General features: G+C 42.8%; 1 protein-coding gene across 12 annotated transcripts in view; it reads left to right on the plus strand.

Moving 5' to 3' along the window:
• plekha7b (pleckstrin homology domain containing A7b) overlaps nucleotides 1-24186 on the plus strand; it is a 181191-nt gene that overhangs the window by 138155 nt on the left and 18850 nt on the right. For all 12 annotated transcript variants that reach the window (XM_082969559.1, XM_082969560.1, XM_082969562.1 and 9 more), the window contains 4 exons: nucleotides 6225-6455; nucleotides 11466-11687; nucleotides 11912-12045; nucleotides 12154-12299. In XM_082969559.1, coding sequence (XP_082825685.1) covers nucleotides 6225-6455; nucleotides 11466-11687; nucleotides 11912-12045; nucleotides 12154-12299 — 733 coding nt within the window. The remainder of the gene's footprint in view (nucleotides 1-6224; nucleotides 6456-11465; nucleotides 11688-11911; nucleotides 12046-12153; nucleotides 12300-24186) is intronic.

Genomic DNA, 24186 nt, shown 5'->3' on the forward strand with positions numbered 1-24186 from the left:
TCAAAAAAGCTTCACGGGGAAAGCACACTTTGCAATAATCTGAGTACTGCGCTCAGAAAAATACACCAGGCAATACAGATACCCGCCATTTTGGAGTCATTTAAAATCATAAATAGCATTAGAAATATTCACTTACCTTTGATGATCATCAGAAGGCACTTCCAGGAATCCCAGGTCCACAATAAATGTTTCTTTGTTCGATAAAGTCCATAATGTATGTCCAAATAGCTCCTTGTTGTTAGCGCGTTCAGTTAGCTACTCCAAATGTAGGAAGCTCGTGGAAAATGTCACGACGAAAAGTAAAAAAAGTTATATTTAAGTTCGTTCAAACATGTCAAACGTTGTATAGCATCAATCTTTAGGGCCTTTATCACTTAGAACTTCAATAATATTCCAACCGGACGATTGCAATGGCTTGAAAAGCGTTTTGGAACACAGCTAACTCTCACGTGAATTCGCGCCAATGAACGCCAGTACCTTCCTGAGTCAACAACTTCCAACCTCCTCTGTTCGCTCTCTGTTCGCTCTCTGTTCATCATAGACGCCTCAAACAACTTTCTAAAGACTGTTGACATCTAGTGGAAGCCTTAGGAAGTGCAAAATGAACCCTAAGTCACTGTGTGTTCGATAGGCAATGACTTGAAAGGACTACAAGCACCAGAATTCTCACTTCCTGGTTAGATTTTTCTCAGGTTTTTGCCTGCCATATGAGTTCTGTTATACTCACAGACATCATTCAAACTGTTTTGGAAACTTCAGAGTGTTTTCTATCCAAATCTACTAATAATATGCATATTCTAGTTCCTGGGCCCGAGTAGTAGGCCGTTTAATTTGGGTACATTTTTCATCCGGCCGTGAAAATACTTGAAAATACTACCCTAGAGAGGTTAAACACTGGAGTGATAGATGTGCAGAAGATGAATGTGCAAGTAGAGATACTGGGGTGCAAAGGAGCAACAACAACAAAATATAACATGGGGATGAGGTAGTTGGGTGGGATATTTACAGACGGGTTATGTACAGGTGCAATGATCGGTAAGCTGCTCTGACAGCTGATGCTTAAAGTTAGTGAGGGAGATATGAGTCTCCAGCTTCAGTGATTTTTGCAATTCATTCCAGTCATTGGCAGCAGAGAACTGGAAGGAAAGGTGGCCAAAGCAGGAGTTGGCTTTGGGGTGACCAGTGAAATATACCTGCTGGAGCGCGTGCTACGGGTCGGTGTTGCTAAGGTGACTAGTGAGCTGAGAGAAGGCGGGGCTTTACCTAGCAAAGTCTTATAGATGACCTGGAGCCAGTGGGTTTGGCGATGAATATGAAGCGAGGGCCAGCCAACGAGAGCAAACAGGTCACAGTGGTGGGTAGTATATGGGGCTTTGGTGACAAAACGGATGGCACTGTTATAGACTACATCCAATTTGCTGAGTAGAGTGTTGGAGGCTATTTTGTAAATGACATCGCTGAAGTCAAGGATCGGTAGGACAGTCAGTTTTACGAGGGTATGTTTGGCAGCATGAGTGAAGGATGCTTTGTTGCGAAATAGTAAGCCGATTCTAGATGTAATTTTGGATTGGAGATACTTAATGTGAGTCTGGAAGGAGAGTTTACAGTCTAACCAGACACCTAGGTATTTGTAGTTGTCCACATATTCTAAGTTAGAACCATCCAGAGTAGTGATGCTAGTCAGGCAGGCGGGCGGGTGCGGGCAGCGATCGGTTGAAGAGCATGCATTTAGTTTTGCTTGCATTTAAGAGCAGTTGGAGGCCACAGAAAGAGTGTTGTATGGAATTGAAGCTTGTCTGGAGGTTAGTTAACACAGTGTCCAAAGCTGGGCCAGAGGTGTACAGAATGGTGTCGTCTGCGTAGAGGTGGATCAGAGAATCACCAGCAGCAAGAGTGACATCATTGATATATACAGAGAAAAGAGTTGGCCCGAGAATTGAACCCCGTGGCACCCCCATAGAGACTGCCAGAGGTCCGGACAACAGGCCCTCCGATTTGACACACTGAACTCTATCTGAGAAGTAGTTGGTGAACTAGGCGAGGCAGTCATTTGAGAAACCAAGGCTGTTGAGTCTGCCGATAAGAATGCGGTGATTGACATATCGAAAGCCTTGGCCAGGTCGATGAATATGGCTGCACAGTATTGTCATTTATTGATGGCGGTTATGATATCGTTTAGGACCATGAGCGTGGCTGAGGTGCACCCATGACCAGCTCAGAAACCAGATTGCATAGCGGAGAAGGTATGGCGGGATTCGAAATGGTCGGTGATCTGTTTGTTAACTTGGCTTTCGAAGACTTTAGATAGGCAGGGTAGGCAGGGTAGGATAGATATAGGTCTGTAACAGTTTGGGTCTGAGTGTCACCCCCTTTGAAGAGGGGGATGACCGCGGCAGCTTTCCAATCTTTAGGGATCTCAGACGATACGAAAGAGAGTTGAACAGGCTAGTAATAGGGGTTGCAACAATTGCGGCGGATAATTTTAGAAAGAGAGGGTCCAGATTGTCTAGCCCAGGTGATTTGTAGGGGACCAGATTTTGCAGCTCTTTCAGAACATCAGCTATCTGTATTTAGGTGAAGGAGAAATGGGGAGGCTTGGGCAAGACCACTCTAAATATTTAGAGCTGTCTTGTGAAGCAAGGCACACTGATAAGTCAGAAGTATATCAAATAACTAGAGTGTTCTTGCAGAAGCAAGTCACTAATTAGTGATTCTCATTCATAGAATGTGTTCCCCTACTTCTATAATTTGACATTTCCTTGAGTTCCACGGCAGTTAATTGTGAAGTGTGAAGTTAGCTTAATTAAGGTTGGTGATGTGGTTACTAAAACAGCTGTAGCTCTTGATTGGTATAAGTTATTCCTATTCTGATTTCCGATTTGAATAGCTTAGAAGTAGATTAAGATTTCGTACACTCTAAGTTGTTGTCCAAGTGGTTGGGAAAGTGGTCAAAACGGCAGCTGTTTCAAAACATTGAGAGAAAAAATTGTTGATGCGGTTACTAAAGCAGCTGTATGGTTTGATTGGTCGAATATATTTCTGTTCTGGTTTCAGATTTAAATAGCAGAAACGCAGACTAAGATTTCCTTCTCTCTAAGTTTTTGTCTAACTTGTTGGAAGTCTGGGAGTTTTTAACAATGAGAGCTTTAGAATATTGAAGAAATCCCATTAAAGTGGATGAGTTTTGGCGGGGAAGGACAAAAAGCTTACTAGTTTAAAAAGTATACATTTTATCAAAAAGCTGTGTACAAGAACACTATTCGTGACCGGTATGCATGTTTTAAAGTTTGAATGGGGTTTCTATCCTAATCTCGGCCTGCACGTTTGAATAGTGTATGAAAAATTGTGTTCCAAAGAAAAAGTCAAAAATAAGTTAGGTCATTATTTAAAGTGTGACTTCTGAGCAAGTCACATTAAAGAGCAACTGCCCCTAAAAAACAACGTATCATTTAGAAAACAGCCTATGTGGCCTAAATATGAGTCAGAAGCATTTATTCTACTGTCAAAATCTATTACAAAGTATAAATAGAATACTTTTGGTCATAAAGTCAGTCTCGCCCAAAACTGAGTTTTGTACCAGAGTATGTCACAACGTAAATGAAGGTTGGTTTTATTTAAGTCCTGTCCACATGCCCACAACTGGCAGCACACAAGTAATAATCAGTTCTGAGTGCAGCTGCACATGACCCGATCATAATGCCCTTGGTAAATGTGGTTTGACTTTGCATATCCCTATGGGACAATATGTAAAAATTCCAATAGCTCAATGACTTAAAAGCCTCAAAACACTATAAATTGTAGATATTCATATACAACTATTAAAAGCTAAAAGGTATGCAACATAAAAATATTGTCTCATTTACGTTGTAGTTTATTGACAGTACCTTAAGTAGCCCAGAGATAGGCTATCCAAAGTCAAACCTATTTTGCCACGGTCGCACACCAGCCGGATAAAGCTAATTGGCGAAAGAATTTGGCTAACTCTTCCCACCTACGAACACACAAACACACAAAACACCCACATCAAACTACACCCCGAAATCAACTCACGTTTGAATTCAGTCATGGCCGCTAGCATTTCTTAATGAACCAAATCTAAAACGAGGCCAAATCAGGAATTTCAGCCAGCTTTTAATCATCTACAACTTGAGGGGGTGCAAGACAGTCTATGCAATGCTAATGAATTACTGGTTTAAAGACATGCTACGGAACTTTGGCGACTACTAAGTATTTTAAACCTCCCGCTTTGGGCTTGATGTGTCAATATGTAGATCATACATGCATAATATGAGAAGAATTACTGTCTTAGTTCAATTAGCCACGAAATCCTGAGTTTGAAAGCAAAACATATTCTGGAAGCTGTGCTGTGACATTTTACTTACATCGTTCCCCAAGTGGGCCAGCTCCCTAGCAATTCAAGTTCTAGCCAATGAGCTTCAGCTAGCAAGATACACACACGGCAGAGCCTGAGAAATAGCAATGACGTGGTGCACATATCTACATGACCAAAAGTATGTGGACACTCATCGAACATCTCATTCCAAAATCATGGGCATTAATATGGAGTTCATCCCGTCTTTGCTGCTATAACAGCCACAACTCTTCTGGGAAGACTTTCCATTAGATGTTGGAATATTGTTGCGGGGACTTGCTTTCATTCAGCCACAAGAGCATTAGTGAGGTCGGCCACTGATGTTGGGTGGTGTTCAATGGGGTCGAGGTCAGGGCTCTGTGCAGGCCAGTCAAGTTCTTCCACATCGATCTCAACAAACCATTTCTGTATGGACCTCGCTTTGTGCACTGGGGCATTGTCATGCTGAAACAGGAAAGGGCCTTCCCTAAACTGTTGCCTCAAAGTTGGAAGTACAGAATCATCTAGAATTTCATTGTATGCTGTGGCGTTAATATTTCCCTTAACTAGAACTAAGGGGCCTAGCCCGAACCATGAAAAACAGCCCCAGACCATTATATCTCATCCACCAAACTTTACAGTTGGCACTATGCATTCGGGCAGGTAGCGTTCCCCTGGCAACCCAGATTCGTCCGTTGCACTGCCAGATGGTGAAGTGCGATTCATCACTTCAGAAAACGCGTTTTTCCACTGCTCCAGAGTCCAATGGCGGCGAGCTTTACACCACTCCAGCCGATGCTTGGTATTGCACATGGTGATCTTAGGCTTATGTGCAGCTGCTCATCCATGGAAACCGATTTCATGAAGCTCCCAACAAACAGTTCTTGTGCTGATGTTGCTTCCAGAGGCAGTTTGGAACTCAAAAATAAGTGTTGGAACCGAGGACAACACTCGGCAGTCCCGTTCTGTGAGCTTGTGTGGCCTACCACTTTGCGGCTGAGTCGTTGTTGCTCCTAGACGTATACTATTCACAATAAGATCTCTTATAGTTGATCGGGGCAGCTTTAGCAGGGCAGAAATTTGACGAATTGACTTGTTGGAAAGGTGGCATCCTATGACGGTCTCACGTTGAAAGTCACTGAGCTCTTCAGTAAGGCCATTCTACTGCCAATGTTTGTCTATGGAGATTGCATGGCTGTGTCCTCGATTTTATACCCCTGTCAGCAACGGGTGTGGCTGAAATAGCCGAATCCACTAATTTGAAGGGATGTCCACATACTTTTGTATATACAGTGTTTGTGACGTAGTACGCATTTTCCGGGGACCACTTTTGGCTTGTGAGCACAGCTTTCAGATCTACTGGCTAAAAAGTGTACAGGAGAACCTCTTTAATGTTGCAACATGGACCGAGAACTCGTTGTCTGGGAGTACAGGCCGAGATTAAGCTAGAAACCCCATTCAAACTTTAAAACATACCGGTCTGGAATAGTGTTCTTTTATACAGCTTTTTTATAAAATGTATACTTTTTAAACTATTACGCTTTTTGTCCTTTCCTCCCAAAAATCATCCACTTTAATGGGATTTCTTCAACATTCTAAAGCTCTCATTGTTAAAAACTCCCAGACTTTTTTGCATCTTGATCTAATGTAAAATGGTGGTGGCACCTAAGCTCTCTCCCTTCAGCCTTCTCTAACCCATTCCTCGTCTTTCGTTTAATCTCTCCTTTCTTTCCCTCCTGCTCTCTTTCTCCCTCTCCCTCTCTGTCTCCCCCTCTTCCTTTGCCATCCTCTCCCCTGCTCCCTCCCTCCCTCCCACTCTCTCTTGCTGGTGTCGTGAGCTGTGTTAATTTATACCCTCCCTCCCTCCTCTCAGGAGAGACCAAAGAGTGCCTTGGAGCGTCTGTACTCTGGGGATGTGCTGCAGCAGCAGAGCAGGGGGAGGATGAGTGCTGAGGAGCAGCTGCAGAGGATGAAGAGGCACCAGAAAGCTCTGGTCCGCCAGCGCAAGAGGACCCTGAGTCAAGGAGAACGCCAGGCCTCTTCATCACGAGCCTCCTCCTCATCATCATCACAGCAACGCCCCCTTTCCGCAGACCTAGGCTCAGTACGTTAGAGCTACTCCTCACACGCCTAAAGCATGACCATTAGAGCTACAGCTACAATGCATGCAGAAGTAACAATGCATGCAGAAGTAACAATGCATGCAGAAGTAACAATGCATGCGACCACTAATACATTTCAGTTGCGTAGGGTTTTCATAGTGCCGTTGATGTGAGTTTGAGTGTGTGAGTTGGCCTGAACTAGCTGGTGCAGCAGGTAAGTGGGTGTGTGAATTGACTGCTGTGATTGTGTGAGACGTGAGAGGTGAGAGGTGAGAGATGCTGTGGTGTGACATGCAGGTGGAACTACTGCTGTTCTCACCTAGGAAGTGAAGGACTATGAATATGCAATAACAGAAAGGACAGAATAGGTGGGGCCCCTGATTTCAAATGTCCTTGACTCCATCGCAAGAAAACGATTGAAAGGATTGAGAGATATTCACATACTGCATTTTAGACTACAGTCGGTCTCTAATGAAGTAGACTCTGCTATGATACTGATCATGGTAATGATTAACCTCACTTCCTCAACTCTATTAAATGCCCTCGGAGATATGGAAATGGAATTCTTATATGTCGGCCATCTTTAACTGTGTCAAAGTGCTTTTTGTTGGTTAGCTTGTGAGAATCTTTATGTGAATTATTAGTACTAAACACTGATGCATTAATGCAGCTTCAGTAAATCAGCTTTGTGGGGGTTGATTGTAGTTGATTGATTGTGCTACACTGAATCATATCCCTACTGCTGCATTAACGACGCATAGCCATTACCTCTCTCCTCTCTACACCCACCCCTGGCTAAACAACAAGTGTTCTCTCAGCATTTCTCTAATGTTACCTCAATACTGGAGATACACACAGCAGCTAATAACTCTCTCAATCTCTCCCACCCTGACTAAACTGCAGTTTGACCTACTCTCAGGCTTCATGACAGTGTTTCAGTCTGTGTTCCTATCACTCCACTAGTGTAGCCCACTGCTAAGATACTAACCACATACCCTTCTTCTAGAACGGTCTGTCATTCTCTAACCAGGTCTCATTGTGCTGCTCAGACAAAACATACATAATCCTGCAGATTAAAAAAATATACTTTTTACATTATTTATTTTCACTGACATTTTAAAGAGTGGATAAGTGTGGATATAGACTGCTGGATGAAACATTTTCTAACATCATCTATTGACTCATCAGCATATATATTTAAATTCCCTGGTAGTTTGATACAATGCAACATCTGTCTAATACTGTTCTTTTTAGTCGATTAGTCTTTGTATATAAGTAAAAGCTTCTAAGGAGTGACTTTAGCAATGTGAATGCAGTTCTGATTGTGGTGACTTGTAGATCTTACCACCACTTATCCATCCTTGTTAACTGACTCTACATACAGTAATGCCTAATGTAAAGTACATGTATCCGTGTGCCATTACCTTTATCCATTGTGCCAATCATTTACAGTCGTATCAGAACTCAAGTCAGCATATTATTTCTCTGTTTATCTGCAAATGGAGGATCATCTACTAAGCTCCCTCCCTCTTCTCCACATATTTCATGTAGAGGTTTGCGAATAAGAAATAAACACACATTTTCCTAATAAATGCATGCTATGTGTTTTTTCTTCATTGCATGTCTATTAAATATGTATTTGTGGTATTTACTGCAGTGGGCATTTTATTTTCGTCTAGTAAGCACAATGATGCCTGGGACCAATATATGTACATGTAAATGAATGTAGCTAAATGGATCTCTCTCTTCTCATCTTCTCCCCAATCACTGACTGCACAAGTAGAGTGATGCATGCTGTGGTCTGAGCTTACATACTGCACGTGCATGTGCACCACACCCCCATCAACAGTCCTGTACAGGCTGGTGGTTTTGCCTGTGGAGGATACTGTTGCATTTGTTATGTTGTATGCCATTGTATGTATGTTTGAATGGAAAACACACATGTAAATATCACCTTTTATTTATTTGAAAAGGGAAAATGCGCAATATACAGTATAGCTACAGAGAAGAACAGATCAATGTCTGTAGAGTCTCACACTGGATGTTGCCATGAAATTCTAGCAAAAAATCCTGAGTCAACAGTTGGAAAGGGGACTAATAATGTGGTTGTATTGGTGTGTAACTGTTGAGTCTGTGAAGCAGCAGTATGGTTGTTTCAGTGTGTAACTGTTGAGTCTGTGAAGCAGTAGTATGGTTGTATTGGTGTGTAACTGTTGAGTCTGTGAAGCAGCAGTATGGTTGTGTTGGTGTGTAACTGTTGAGTCTGTGAAGCAGCAGTATGGTTGTATTGGTGTGTAACTGTTGAGTCTGTGAAGCAGTAGTATGGTTGTATTGGTGTGTAACTGTTGAGTCTGTGAAGCAGCAGTATGGTTGTATTGGTGTGTAACTGTTGAGTCTGTGAAGCAGTAGTATGGTTGTATTGGTGTGTAACTGTTGAGTCTGTGAAGCAGCAGTATGGTTGTTTCAGTGTGTAACTGTTGAGTCTGTGAAGCAGTAGTATGGTTGTATTGGTGTGTAACTGTTGAGTCTGTGAAGCAGCAGTATGGTTGTTTCAGTGTGTAACTGTTGAGTCTGTGAAGCAGCAGTATGGTTGTGTTGGTGTGTAACTGTTGAGTCTGTGAAGCAGCAGTATGGTTGTGTTCAGTGTGTAACTGTTGAGTCTGTGAAGCAGCAGTATGGTTGTATTGGTGTGTAACTGTTGAGTCTGTGAAGCAGCAGTATGGTTGTATTCAGTGTGTAACTGTTGAGTCTGTGAAGCAGCAGTATGGTTGTATTGGTGTGTAACTGTTGAGTCTGTGAAGCAGTAGTATGGTTGTATTCGGTGTGTAACTGTTGAGTCTGTGAAGCAGCAGTATGGTTGTTTCAGTGTGTAACTGTTGAGTCTGTGAAGCAGTAGTATGGTTGTATTGGTGTGTAACTGTTGAGTCTGTGAAGCAGCAGTATGGTTGTTCAGTGTGTAACTGTTGAGTCTGTGAAGCAGTAGTATGGTTGTGTTGGTGTGTAACTGTTGAGTCTGTGAAGCAGCAGTATGGTAGTTTCAGTGTGTAACTGTTGAGTCTGTGAAGCAGCAGTATGGTTGTGTTGGTGTGTAACTGTTGAGTCTGTGAAGCAGCAGTATGGTTGTTTCAGTGTGTAACTGTTGAGTCTGTGAAGCAGTAGTATGGTTGTATTGGTGTGTAACTGTTGAGTCTGTGAAGCAGTAGTATGGTTGTTTCAGTGTGTAACTGTTGAGTCTGTGAAGCAGTAGTATGGTTGTTTCAGTGTGTAACTGTTGAGTCTGTGAAGCAGTAGTATGGTTGTATTGGTGTGTAACTGTTGAGTCTGTGAAGCAGCAGTATGGTTGTGTGTAACTGTTGAGTCTGTGAAGCAGTAGTATGGTTGTATTGGTGTGTAACTGTTGAGTCTGTGAAGCAGCAGTATGGTTGTGTTGGTGTGTAACTGTTGAGTCTGTGAAGCAGCAGTATGGTTGTATTGGTGTGTAACTGTTGAGTCTGTGAAGCAGTAGTATGGTTGTATTGGTGTGTAACTGTTGAGTCTGTGAAGCAGCAGTATGGTTGTATTGGTGTGTAACTGTTGAGTCTGTGAAGCAGTAGTATGGTTGTATTGGTGTGTAACTGTTGAGTCTGTGAAGCAGTAGTATGGTTGTATTGGTGTGTAACTGTTGAGTCTGTGAAGCAGCAATATGGTAGTGTTGGTGTGTAACTGTTGAGTCTGTGAAGCAGTAGTATGGTTGTATTGGTGTGTAACTGTTGAGTCTGTGAAGCAGTAGTATGGTTGTATTGGTGTGTAACTGTTGAGTCTGTGAAGCAGTCGTATGGTTGTATTGGTGTGTAACTGTTGAGTCTGTGAAGCAGCAGTATGGTAGTGTTGGTGTGTAACTGTTGAGTCTGTGAAGCAGCAGTATGGTTGTATTGGTGTGTAACTGTTGAGTCTGTGAAGCAGTCGTATGGTTGTATTGGTGTGTAACTGTTGAGTCTGTGAAGCAGCAGTATGGTAGTGTGTAACTGTTGAGTCTGTGAAGCAGCAGTATGGTTGTATTGGTGTGTAACTGTTGAGTCTGTGAAGCAGTCGTATGGTTGTATTGGTGTGTAACTGTTGAGTCTGTGAAGCAGCAGTATGGTTGTATTGGTGTGTAACTGTTGTGTCTGTGAAGCAGTAGTATGGTTGTATTGGTGTGTAACTGTTGAGTCTGTGAAGCAGTAGTATGGTTGTTTCAGTGTGTAACTGTTGTGTCTGTGAAGCAGTAGTATGGTTGTGTTGGTGTGTAACTGTTGTGTCTGTGAAGCAGTAGTATGGTTGTTTCAGTGTGTAACTGTTGTGTCTGTGAAGCAGTAGTATGGTAGTGTTGGTGTGTAACTGTTGTGTCTGTGAAGCAGTAGCATGGTAGTGTTGGTGTGTAACTGTTGTGTCTGTGAAGCAGTAGTGTTTGTGTGTAACTGTTGTGTCTGTGAAGCAGTAGTATGGTTGTGTTGGTGTGTAACTGTTGTGTCTGTGAAGCAGCAGTATGGTAGTGTTGGTGTGTAACTGTTGAGTCTGTGAAGCAGCAGTATGGTAGTGTTGGTGTGTAACTGTTGTGTCTGTGAAGCAGCAGTATGGTAGTGTTGGTGTGTAACTGTTGTGTCTGTGAAGCAGCAGTATGGTAGTGTTGGTGTGTAACTGTTGTGTCTGTGAAGCAGCAGTATGGTAGTGTTGGTGTGTAACTGTTGAGTCTGTGAAGCAGTAGTATGGTTGTGTTGGTGTGTAACTGTTGTGTCTGTGAAGCAGCAGTATGGTAGTGTTTGTGTGTAACTGTTGTGTCTGTGAAGCAGTAGTGTTGGTGTGTCTGTGAAGCAGTACTGTGGTAGTGTTGGTGTGTAACTGTTGTGTCTGTGAAGCAGTAGTATGGTAGTGTTGGTGTGTAACTGTTGTGTCTATGAAGCAGCAGTATGGTTGTATTGGTGTGTAACTGTTGTGTCTGTGAAGCAGTAGTGTTTGTGTGTAACTGTCATGTCTGTCTACCCCTCCTCCTCCAGTGGAGGCGAGAGCAGGAGTTTGACCTGCAGTTGCTGGAGCGGGCGGTGCAGGGGGAGGAGGCGCGGGGAGTGGTCCAGGGCGAGGAGTGTCCAGCGGAGCACAGTGATAGACCTCGGTCCCAGTCAGACGAGTGGCTGACCCTCCACTCTACAGCCACGTCCACACTTACCCGGGAGGCGGACCTGGAGACGCTGGACTATGACCTGGACCTCAGCCGAGAGGTACAACCTGACCCTCACCACCTCCTCCATCAAACCTCACCAAGTCAGAGCTGTTCACTTTAACATTTCATTAAGGACTTAGTACTTTCACAATACAGTTTAAACAATTGAATAGGCTTGTTTTCAGCTTCAATGGTTATATTCCCTAATCCCTACAGTAATGGTACTAGAGTTGAATAGCTGTTAGTAGGAAATGTCTACTGTGTGTGTTTCTCTGTGTGTAGCTGGCCAAACCTCAGAAGGTGTTCATCCCTGAACGCTACGTAGACACAGAGCCTGAGGAACCTCTCAGCCCTCAGGAGGTGGAGGCTCGCCATCGCAACAGGGAGCGCATCAAGAACATTCTGGCCAAGTCCAGGTATATTACAGCACCGCCACTACTCACTGGGCCAATATGGAAGATCAGTTTGACAGGCCATTCAATTCATTGTGTAATGGTGTGTGGTGTGTGTGTCTGTGTGATTAGTGTTCAGATCCTAGCGGGGCCCTCTGTGGCGGTGGACAAGCCAGAGGTGGTGGGTCTGGACTCAGCCCTGCTGAAGCAGGAGAGGATCATCACTATGTCTTACGCCCTGGCCTCAGAGGCCTCCCTGAAGAGCAAGCAGGTCGCAGGTAATACCAACACACACAACTAGACACACTCTGTAGTAATACCAACACACACAACTAGACACTCTGTAGTAATACCAACACACACAACTAGACACTCTGTAGTAATACCAACACACACAACTGGACACACTCTGTAGTAATACCAACACACACAACTAGACACTCTGTAGTAATACCAACACACACAACTAGACACTCTGTAGTAATACCAACACACACAACTAGACACTCTGTAGTAATACCAACACACACAACTAGACACTCTGTAGTAATACCAACACACACAACTGGACACACTCTGTAGTAATACCAACACACACAACTAGACACTCTGTAGTAATACCAACACACACAACTAGACACTCTGTAGTAATACCAACACACACAACTAGACACTCTGTAGTAATACCAACACACACAACTAGACACTCTGTAGTAATACCAACACACACAACTAGACACTCTGTAGTAATACCAACACACACAACTGGACACACTCTGTAGTAATACCAACACACACAACTGGACACACTCTGTAGTAATACCAACACACACAACTAGACACTCTCTGTAGTAATACCAACACACACAACTAGACACTCTGTAGTAATACCAACACACACAACTGGACACACTCTGTAGTAATACCAACACACACAACTAGACACACTCTGTAGTAATACCAACACACACAACTGGACACACTCTGTAGTAATACCAACACACACAACTGGACACACTCTGTAGTAATACCAACACACACAACTGGACACTCTGTAGTAATACCAACACACACAACTGGACACTCTGTAGTAATACCAACACACACAACTAGACACACTCTGTAGTAATACCAACACACACAACTGGACACACTCTGTAGTAATACCAACACACACAACTGGACACACTCTGTAGTAATACCAACACACACAACTGGACACACTCTGTAGTAATACCAACACACACAACTGGACACACTCTGTAGTAATACCAACACACACAACTGGACACACTCTGTAGTAATACCAACACACACAACTAGACACACTCTGTAGTAATACCAACACACACAACTGGACACACTCTGTAGTAATACCAACACACACAACTAGACACACTCTGTAGTAATACCAACACACACAACTAGACACACTCTGTAGTAATACCAACACACACAACTGGACACAGTCTGTAGTAATACCAACACACACAACTGGACACACTCTGTAGTAATACCAACACACACAACTGGACACACTCTGCAGTAATACCAACACACACAACTGGACACACTCTGTAGTAATACCAACACACACAACTGGACACACTCTGTAGTAATACCAACACACACAACTGGACACACTCTGTAGTAATACCAACACACACAACTAGACACTCTGTAGTAATACCAACACACACAACTAGACACTCTGTAGTAATACCAACACACACAACTGGACACACTCTGTAGTAATACCAACACACACAACTAGACACTCTGTAGTAATACCAACACACACAACTAGACACTCTGTAGTAATACCAACACACACAACTAGACACTCTGTAGTAATACCAACACACACAACTAGACACTCTGTAGTAATACCAACACACACAACTAGACACTCTGTAGTAATACCAACACACACAACTGGACACACTCTGTAGTAATACCAACACACACAACTGGACACACTCTGTAGTAATACCAACACACACAACTAGACACTCTGTAGTAATACCAACACACACAACTAGACACTCTGTAGTAATACCAACACACACAACTAGACACTCTGTAGTAATACCAACACACACAACTAGACACTCTGTAGTAATACCAACACACACAACTGGACACACTCTGTAGTAATACCAACACACACAACTGGACACACTCTGTAGTAATACCAACACACACAACTAGACACTCTCTGTAGTAATACCAACACACACAACTAGACACTCTGTAGTAATACCAACACACACAACTAGACACACTCTGTAGTAATACCAACACACACAACTGGACACACTCTGTAGTAATACCAACACACACAACTGGACACACTCTGTAGTAATACCAACACACACAACTGGACACTCTGTAGTAATACCAACACACACAACTGGACACTCTGTAGTAATACCAACACACACAACTGGACACACTCTGTAGTAATACCAACACACACAACTGGACACTCTGTAGTAATACCAACACACACAACTAGACACACTCTGTAGTAATACCAACACACACAACTGGACACACTCTGCAGTAATACCAACACACACAACTGGACACTCTGTAGTAATACCAACACACACAACTAGACACACTCTGTAGTAATACCAACACACACAACTGGACACACTCTGTAGTAATACCAACACACACAACTGGACACACTCTGTAGTAATACCAACACACACAACTGGACACTCTGTAGTAATACCAACACACACAACTAGACACACTCTGTAGTAATACCAACACACACAACTGGACACTCTGTAGTAATACCAACACACACAACTAGACACACTCTGTAGTAATACCAACACACACAACTGGACACTCTGTAGTAATACCAACACACACAACTAGACACACTCTGTAGTAATACCAACACACACAACTGGACACTCTGTAGTAATACCAACACACACAACTGGACACTCTGTAGTAATACCAACACACACAACTGGACACTCTGTAGTAATACCAACACACACAACTGGACACTCTGTAGTAATACCAACACACAACACTGGACACACTCTGTAGTAATACCAACACACACAACTGGACACTCTCTGGAGTAATACCAACACACACAACTAGACACTCTGTAGTAATACCAACACACACAACTGGACACACTCTGTAGTAATACCAACACACACAACTGGACACACTCTGTAGTAATACCAACACACACAACTGAACACACACTCTGTAGTAATACCAACACACACAACTAGACACACTCTGTAGTAATACCAACACACACAACTGAACACACACTCTGTAGTAATACCAACACACACAACTGGACACACTCTGTAGTAATACCAACACACACAACTGGACACACTCTGTAGTAATACCAACACACACAACTGGACACACTCTGTAGTAATACCAACACACACAACTGAACACACACTCTGTAGTAATACCAACACACACAACTGGACACACTCTGTAGTAATACCAACACACATAACTGGACACACTCTGTAGTAATACCAACACACACAACTGGACACACTCTGTAGTAATACCAACACACACAACTGAACACACACTCTGTAGTAATACCAACACACATAACTGGACACACTCTGTAGTAATACCAACACACACAACTGGACACACTTTCTGTAGTAATACCAACACACACAACTGGACACACTCTGTAGTAATACCAACACACATAACTGGACACTCTCTGTAGTAATACCAACACACACAACTGGACACACTCTGTAGTAATACCAACACACACAACTGGACACACTCTGTAGTAATACCAACACACACAACTAGACACACTCTGTAGTAATACCAACACACACAACTGGACACACTGCAGTAATACCAACACACACAACTGGACACACTCTGTAGTAATACCAACACACACAACTGGACACACTCTGTAGTAATACCAACACACACAACTGGACACACTCTGTAGTAATACCAACACACACAACTGGACACACTCTGCAGTAATACCAACACACACAACTGGATACACTCTCTGTAGTAATACCAACACACACAACTGGACACACTCTGTAGTAATACCAACACACACAACTGGACACACTCTGTAGTAATACCAACACACACACAACTGGACACACTCTGGAGTAATACCAACACACACAAAAGGACACACTCTGTAGTAATACCAACACACACAACTGGACACACTCTGTAGTAATACCAACACACACAACTGGACACACTCTGTAGTAATACCAACACACACAACTGGACACACTCTGTAGTAATACCAACACACACAACTGGACACACTCTGTAGTAATACCAACACACACAACTAGACACTCTGTAGTAATACCAACACACACAACTAGACACTCTGTAGTAATACCAACACACACAACTGGACACACTCTGTAGTAATACCAACACACACAACTGGACACACTCTGTAGTAATACCAACACACACAACTAGACACACTCTGTAGTAATACCAACACACACAACTGGACACACTCTGTAGTAATACCAACACACACAACTGGACACTCTGTAGTAATACCAACACACACAACTAGACACACTCTGGAGTAATACCAACACACACAACTAGACACACTCTGTAGTAATACCAACACACACAACTGGACACACTCTGTAGTAATACCAACACACACACCTGAACACACTCTGTAGTAATACCAACACACACAACTGGACACACTCTGTAGTAATACCAACACACACAACTGGACACACTCTGTAGTAATACCAACACACACAACTGGACACACTCTGCAGTAATACCAACACACACCACTGGACACACTCTGTAGTAATACCAAAACACACAACTGGACACACTCTGTAGTAATACCAACACACACAACTGGACACACTCTGTACTAAGACCAACACACACAACCGGACACACTCTGTAGTAATACCAACACACACAACTGGACACTCTCTGTAGTAATACCAACACACACAACTGGACACAGTCTGTAGTAATACCAACACCCACAACTGGACACACTCTGTAGTAATACCAACACACACAACTGGACACACTCTGTAGTAATACCAACACACACAACTGGACACACTCTGTAGTAATACCAACACACACAACTGGACACTCTAGTAATACCAACACACACAACTGGACACTCTGTAGTAATACCAACACACACAACTGGACACACTCTGTAGTAATACCAACACACACAACTGGACACACTCTGTAGTAATACCAACACACACAACTGAACACACACTCTGTAGTAATACCAACACACATAACTGGACACACTCTGTAGTAATACCAACACACACAACTGGACACACTTTCTGTAGTAATACCAACACACACAACTGGACACACTCTGTAGTAATACCAACACACATAACTGGACACACTCTGTAGTAATACCAACACACACAACTGGACACACTCTGTAGTAATACCAACACACACAACTAGACACACTCTGTAGTAATACCAACACACACAACTGGACACACTGCAGTAATACCAACACACACAACTGGACACACTCTGTAGTAATACCAACACACACAACTGGACACACTCTGTAGTAATACCAACACACACAACTGGACACACTCTGTAGTAATACCAACACACACAACTGGACACACTCTGCAGTAATACCAACACACACAACTGGATACACTCTCTGTAGTAATACCAACACACACAACTGGACACACTCTGTAGTAATACCAACACACACAACTGGACACACTCTGTAGTAATACCAACACACACACAACTGGACACACTCTGGAGTAATACCAACACACACAACTGGACACACTCTGTAGTAATACCAACACACACAACTGGACACACTCTGTAGTAATACCAACACACACAACTGGACACACTCTGTAGTAATACCAACACACACAACTGGGCACACTCTGTAGTAATACCAACACACACAACTGGACACACTCTGTAGTAATACCAACACACACAACTAGACACACTCTGTAGTAATACCAACACACACAACTAGACACACTCTGTAGTAATACCAACACACACAACTGGACACACTCTGTAGTAATACCAACACACACAACTAGACACACTCTGTAGTAATACCAACACACACAACTGGACACACCCTGTAGTAATACCAACACACACAACTGGACACACTCTGTAGTAATACCAACACACACAACTGGACACTCGTAGTAATACCAACACACACAACTAGACACACTCTGTAGTAATACCAACACACACAACTGGACACACTCTGTAGTAATACCAACACACACAACTGGACACACTCTGTAGTAATACCAACACACACAACTGGACACACTCTGTAGTAATACCAACACACACAACTGGACACACTCTGTAGTAATACCAACACACACAACTGGACACTCTCTGTAGTAATACCAACACACACAACTGGACACACTCTGTAGTAATACCAACACACACAACTGGACACACTCTGTAGTAATACCAACACACACAACTAGACACTCTGTAGTAATACCAACACACACAACTGGACACACTCTGTAGTAATACCAACACACACAACTGGACACACTCTGTAGTAATACCAACACACACAACTAGACACACTCTGTAGTAATACCAACACACACAACTGGACACACTCTGTAGTAATACCAACACACACAACTAGACACACTCTGTAGTAATACCAACACACACAACTGGACACACTCTGTAGTAATACCAACACACACAACTAGACACTCTGTAGTAATACCAACACACACAACTGGACACACTCTGTAGTAATACCAACACACACAACTGGACACACTCTGTAGTAATACCAACACACACAACTGGACACACTCTGTAGTAATACCAACACCCACAACTGGACACACTCTGTAGTAATACCAACACACACAACTGGACACACTCTGTAGTAATACCAACACACACAACTGGACACACTCTGTAGTAATACCAACACACACAACTGGACACACTCTGTAGTAATACCAACACACACAACTGGACACACTCTGTAGTAATACCAACACACACAACTGGACACACTCTGTACTAATACCAACACACACAACTGGACACACTCTGTAGTAATACCAACACACACAACTGGACACACTCTGTAGTAATACCAACACTCACAACTGGACACACTCTGTAGTAATACCAACACACACAACTGGACACAGTCTGTAGTAATACCAACACACACAACTGGACACACTCTGTAGTAATACCAACACACACAACTGGACACACTCTGTAGTAATACCAACACACACAACTGGACACACTCTGTAGTAATACCAACACACACAACTGGACACACTCTGTAGTAATACCAACACACACAACTGGACACACTCTGTAGTAATACCAACACACACAACTGGACACTCTGTAGTAATACCAACACACACAACTGGACACACTCTGTAGTAATACCAACACACACAACTGGACACACTCTGTAGTAATACCAACACACACAACTGGACACACTCTGTAGTAATACCAACACACACAACTGGACACACTCTGTAGTAATACCAACACACACAACTGGACACACTCTGTAGTAATACCAACACACACAACTGGACACACTCTGTAGTAATACCAACACACACAACTGGACACACTCTGTAGTAATACCAACACACACAACTAGACACACTCTGTAGTAATACCAACACACACAACTGGACACACTCTGTAGTAATACCAACACACACAACTGGACACTCTGTAGTAATACCAACACACACAACTAGACACACTCTGTAGTAATACCAACACACACAACTGGACACACTCTGTAGTAATACCAACACACACAACTGGACACACTCTGTAGTAATACCAACACACACAACTGGACACACTCTGTAGTAATACCAACACACACAACTGGACACACTCTGTAGTAATACCAACACACATAACTGGACACTCTGTAGTAATACCAACACACACAACTGGACACACTCTGTAGTAATACCAACACACACAACTGGACACACTCTGTAGTAATACCAACACACATAACTGGACACACTCTGTAGTAATACCAACACACACAACTGGACACACTCTGTAGTAATACCAACACACACAACTAGACACACTCTGTAGTAATACCAACACACACAACTGGACACACACTCTGCAGTAATACCAACACACATAACTGGACACACTCTGTAGTAATACCAACACACACAACTGGACACACTCTGTAGTAATACCAACACACACAACTAGACACACTCTGTAGTAATACCAACACACACAACTGGACACACTCTGTAGTAATACCAACACACACAACTGGACACACTCTGTAGTAATACCAACACACACAACTAGACACACTCTGTAGTAATACCAACACACACAACTGGACACACTCTGTAGTAATACCAACACACACAACTGGACACACTCTGTAGTAATACCAACACACACAACTGGACACACTCTGTAGTAATACCAACACACATAACTGGACACTCTGTAGTAATACCAACACACACAACTGGACACACTCTGTAGTAATACCAACACACACAACTGGACACACTCTGTAGTAATACCAACACACACAACTGGACACACTCTGTAGTAATACCAACACACACAACTAGACACACTCTGTAGTAATACCAACACACACAACTAGACACACTCTGTAGTAATACCAATACACACAACTGGACACACTCTGTAGTAATACCAACACACATAACTGGACACTCTGTAGTAATACCAACACACACAACTGGACACACTCTGTAGTAATACCAACACACATAACTAGACACTCTGTAGTAATACCAACACACACAACTGGACACACTCTGTAGTAATACCAACACACACAACTGGACACACTCTGTAGTAATACCAACACACACAACTGGACACACTCTGTAGTAATACCAACACACATAACTGGACACACTCTGTAGTAATACCAACAAACACAACTGGACACACTCTGCAGTAATACCAACACACATAACTGGACACACTATCTGTAGTAATACCAACACACACAACTGGACACACTCTGTAGTAATACCAACACACACAACTGGACACACTCTGTAGTAATACCAACACACACAACTGGACACACCCTGTAGTAATACCAACACTCACAACTGGACACACTCTGTAGTAATACCAACACACACAACTGGACACAGTCTGTAGTAATACCAACACACATAACTGGACACTCTGTAGTAATACCAACACACACAACTGGACACACTCTGTAGTAATACCAACACACACAACTGGACACACTCTCTGTAGTAATACCAACACACACAACTGGACACACTCTGTAGTAATACCAACACACATAACTGGACACACTCTGTAGTAATACCAACACACACAACTGGACACACTCTGTAGTAATACCAACACACACAACTAGACACACTCTGTAGTAATACCAACACACACAACTGGACACACTGTAGTAATACCAACACACAGCTGGACACACTGTAGTAATACCAACACACACAACTGGACACACTGCAGTAATACCAACACACACAACTGGACACACTCTGTAGTAATACCAACACACACAACTGGACACACTCTGTAGTAATACCAACACACACAACTGGACACACTCTGTAGTAATACCAACACACACAACTGGACACACTCTGCAGTAATACCAACACACACAACTGGACACACTCTCTGTAGTAATACCAACACACACAACTGGACACACTCTGTAGTAATACCAACACACACAACTGGACACACTCTGTAGTAATACCAACACACACAACTGGACACACTCTGTAGTAATACCAACACACACAACTGGACACACTCTGTAGTAATACCAACACACACAACTGGACACACTCTGTAGTAATACCAACACACACAACTAGACACACTCTGTAGTAATACCAACACACACAACTGGACACACTCTGTAGTAATACCAACACACACAACTAGACACACTCTGTAGTAATACCAACACACACAACTGGACACACTCTGTAGTAATACCAACACACACAACTGAACACACACTCTGTAGTAATACCAACACACACAACTGGACACACTCTGTAGTAATACCAACACACACAACTGGACACACTCTGGAGTAATACCAACACACATAACTGGACACACTCTGTAGTAATACCAACACACACAACTGGACACACTCTGTAGTAATACCAACACACACAACTAGACACACTCTGTAGTAATACCAACACACACAACTGGACACACTGTAATAATACCAACACACACAACTGGACACACTGTAGTAATACCAACACACACAACTAGACACACTCTGTAGTAATACCAACACACACAACTGGACACACTCTGTAGTAATACCAACACACACACAACTGGACACTCTGTAGTAATACCAACACACACAACTAGACACACTCTGCAGTAATACCAACACACACAACTAGACACACTCTGCAGTAATACCAACACACACAACTGGACACACTCTGTAGTAATACCAACACACACAACTGGACACACTCTGCAGTAATACCAACACACACCACTGGACACACTCTGTAGTAATACCAACACACACAACTAGACACTCTGTAGTAATACCAACACACACAACTGGACACACTCTGTAGTAATACCAACACACACAACTGGACACACTCTGTAGTAATACCAACACACACAACTGGACACACTCTGTAGTAATACCAACACACACAACTGGACACACTCTGTAGTAATACCAACACACACAACTGGACACACTCTGTAGTAATACCAACACACACAACTGGACACACTCTGTAGTAATACCAACACACACACCTGGACACACTCTGTAGTAATACCAACACACACAACTGGACACACTCTGTAGTAATACCAACACACACAACTGGACACACTCTGTAGTAATACCAACACACACAACTGGACACTCTCTGGAGTAATACCAACACACACAACTGGACACACTCTGTAGTAATACCAACACACACAACTGGACACACTCTGTAGTAATACCAACACACACAACTGGACACTCTCTGGAGTAATACCAACACACACAACTAGACACTCTGTAGTAATACCAACACACACAACTGGACACACTCTGTAGTAATACCAACACACACAACTGGACACACTCTGTAGTAATACCAACACACACAACTGAACACACACTCTGTAGTAATACCAACACACACAACTAGACACACTCTGTAGTAATACCAACACACACAACTGAACACACACTCTGTAGTAATACCAACACACACAACTGGACACACTCTGTAGTAATACCAACACACACAACTGGACACACTCTGTAGTAATACCAACACACACAACTGGACACACTCTGTAGTAATACCAACACACACAACTGAACACACACTCTGTAGTAATACCAACACACACAACTGGACACACTCTGTAGTAATACCAACACACATAACTGGACACACTCTGTAGTAATACCAACACACACAACTGGACACACTCTGTAGTAATACCAACACACACAACTGAACACACACTCTGTAGTAATACCAACACACATAACTGGACACACTCTGTAGTAATACCAACACACACAACTGGACACACTTTCTGTAGTAATACCAACACACACAACTGGACACACTCTGTAGTAATACCAACACACATAACTGGACACTCTCTGTAGTAATACCAACACACACAACTGGACACACTCTGTAGTAATACCAACACACACAACTGGACACACTCTGTAGTAATACCAACACACACAACTAGACACACTCTGTAGTAATACCAACACACACAACTGGACACACTGCAGTAATACCAACACACACAACTGGACACACTCTGTAGTAATACCAACACACACAACTGGACACACTCTGTAGTAATACCAACACACACAACTGGACACACTCTGTAGTAATACCAACACACACAACTGGACACACTCTGCAGTAATACCAACACACACAACTGGATACACTCTCTGTAGTAATACCAACACACACAACTGGACACACTCTGTAGTAA

Source organism: Salmo salar, chromosome 26 (assembly GCF_965601325.2).
Source record: "Salmo salar chromosome 26, fSalSal1, whole genome shotgun sequence".
Taxonomy (NCBI): domain Eukaryota; kingdom Metazoa; phylum Chordata; class Actinopteri; order Salmoniformes; family Salmonidae; genus Salmo; species Salmo salar.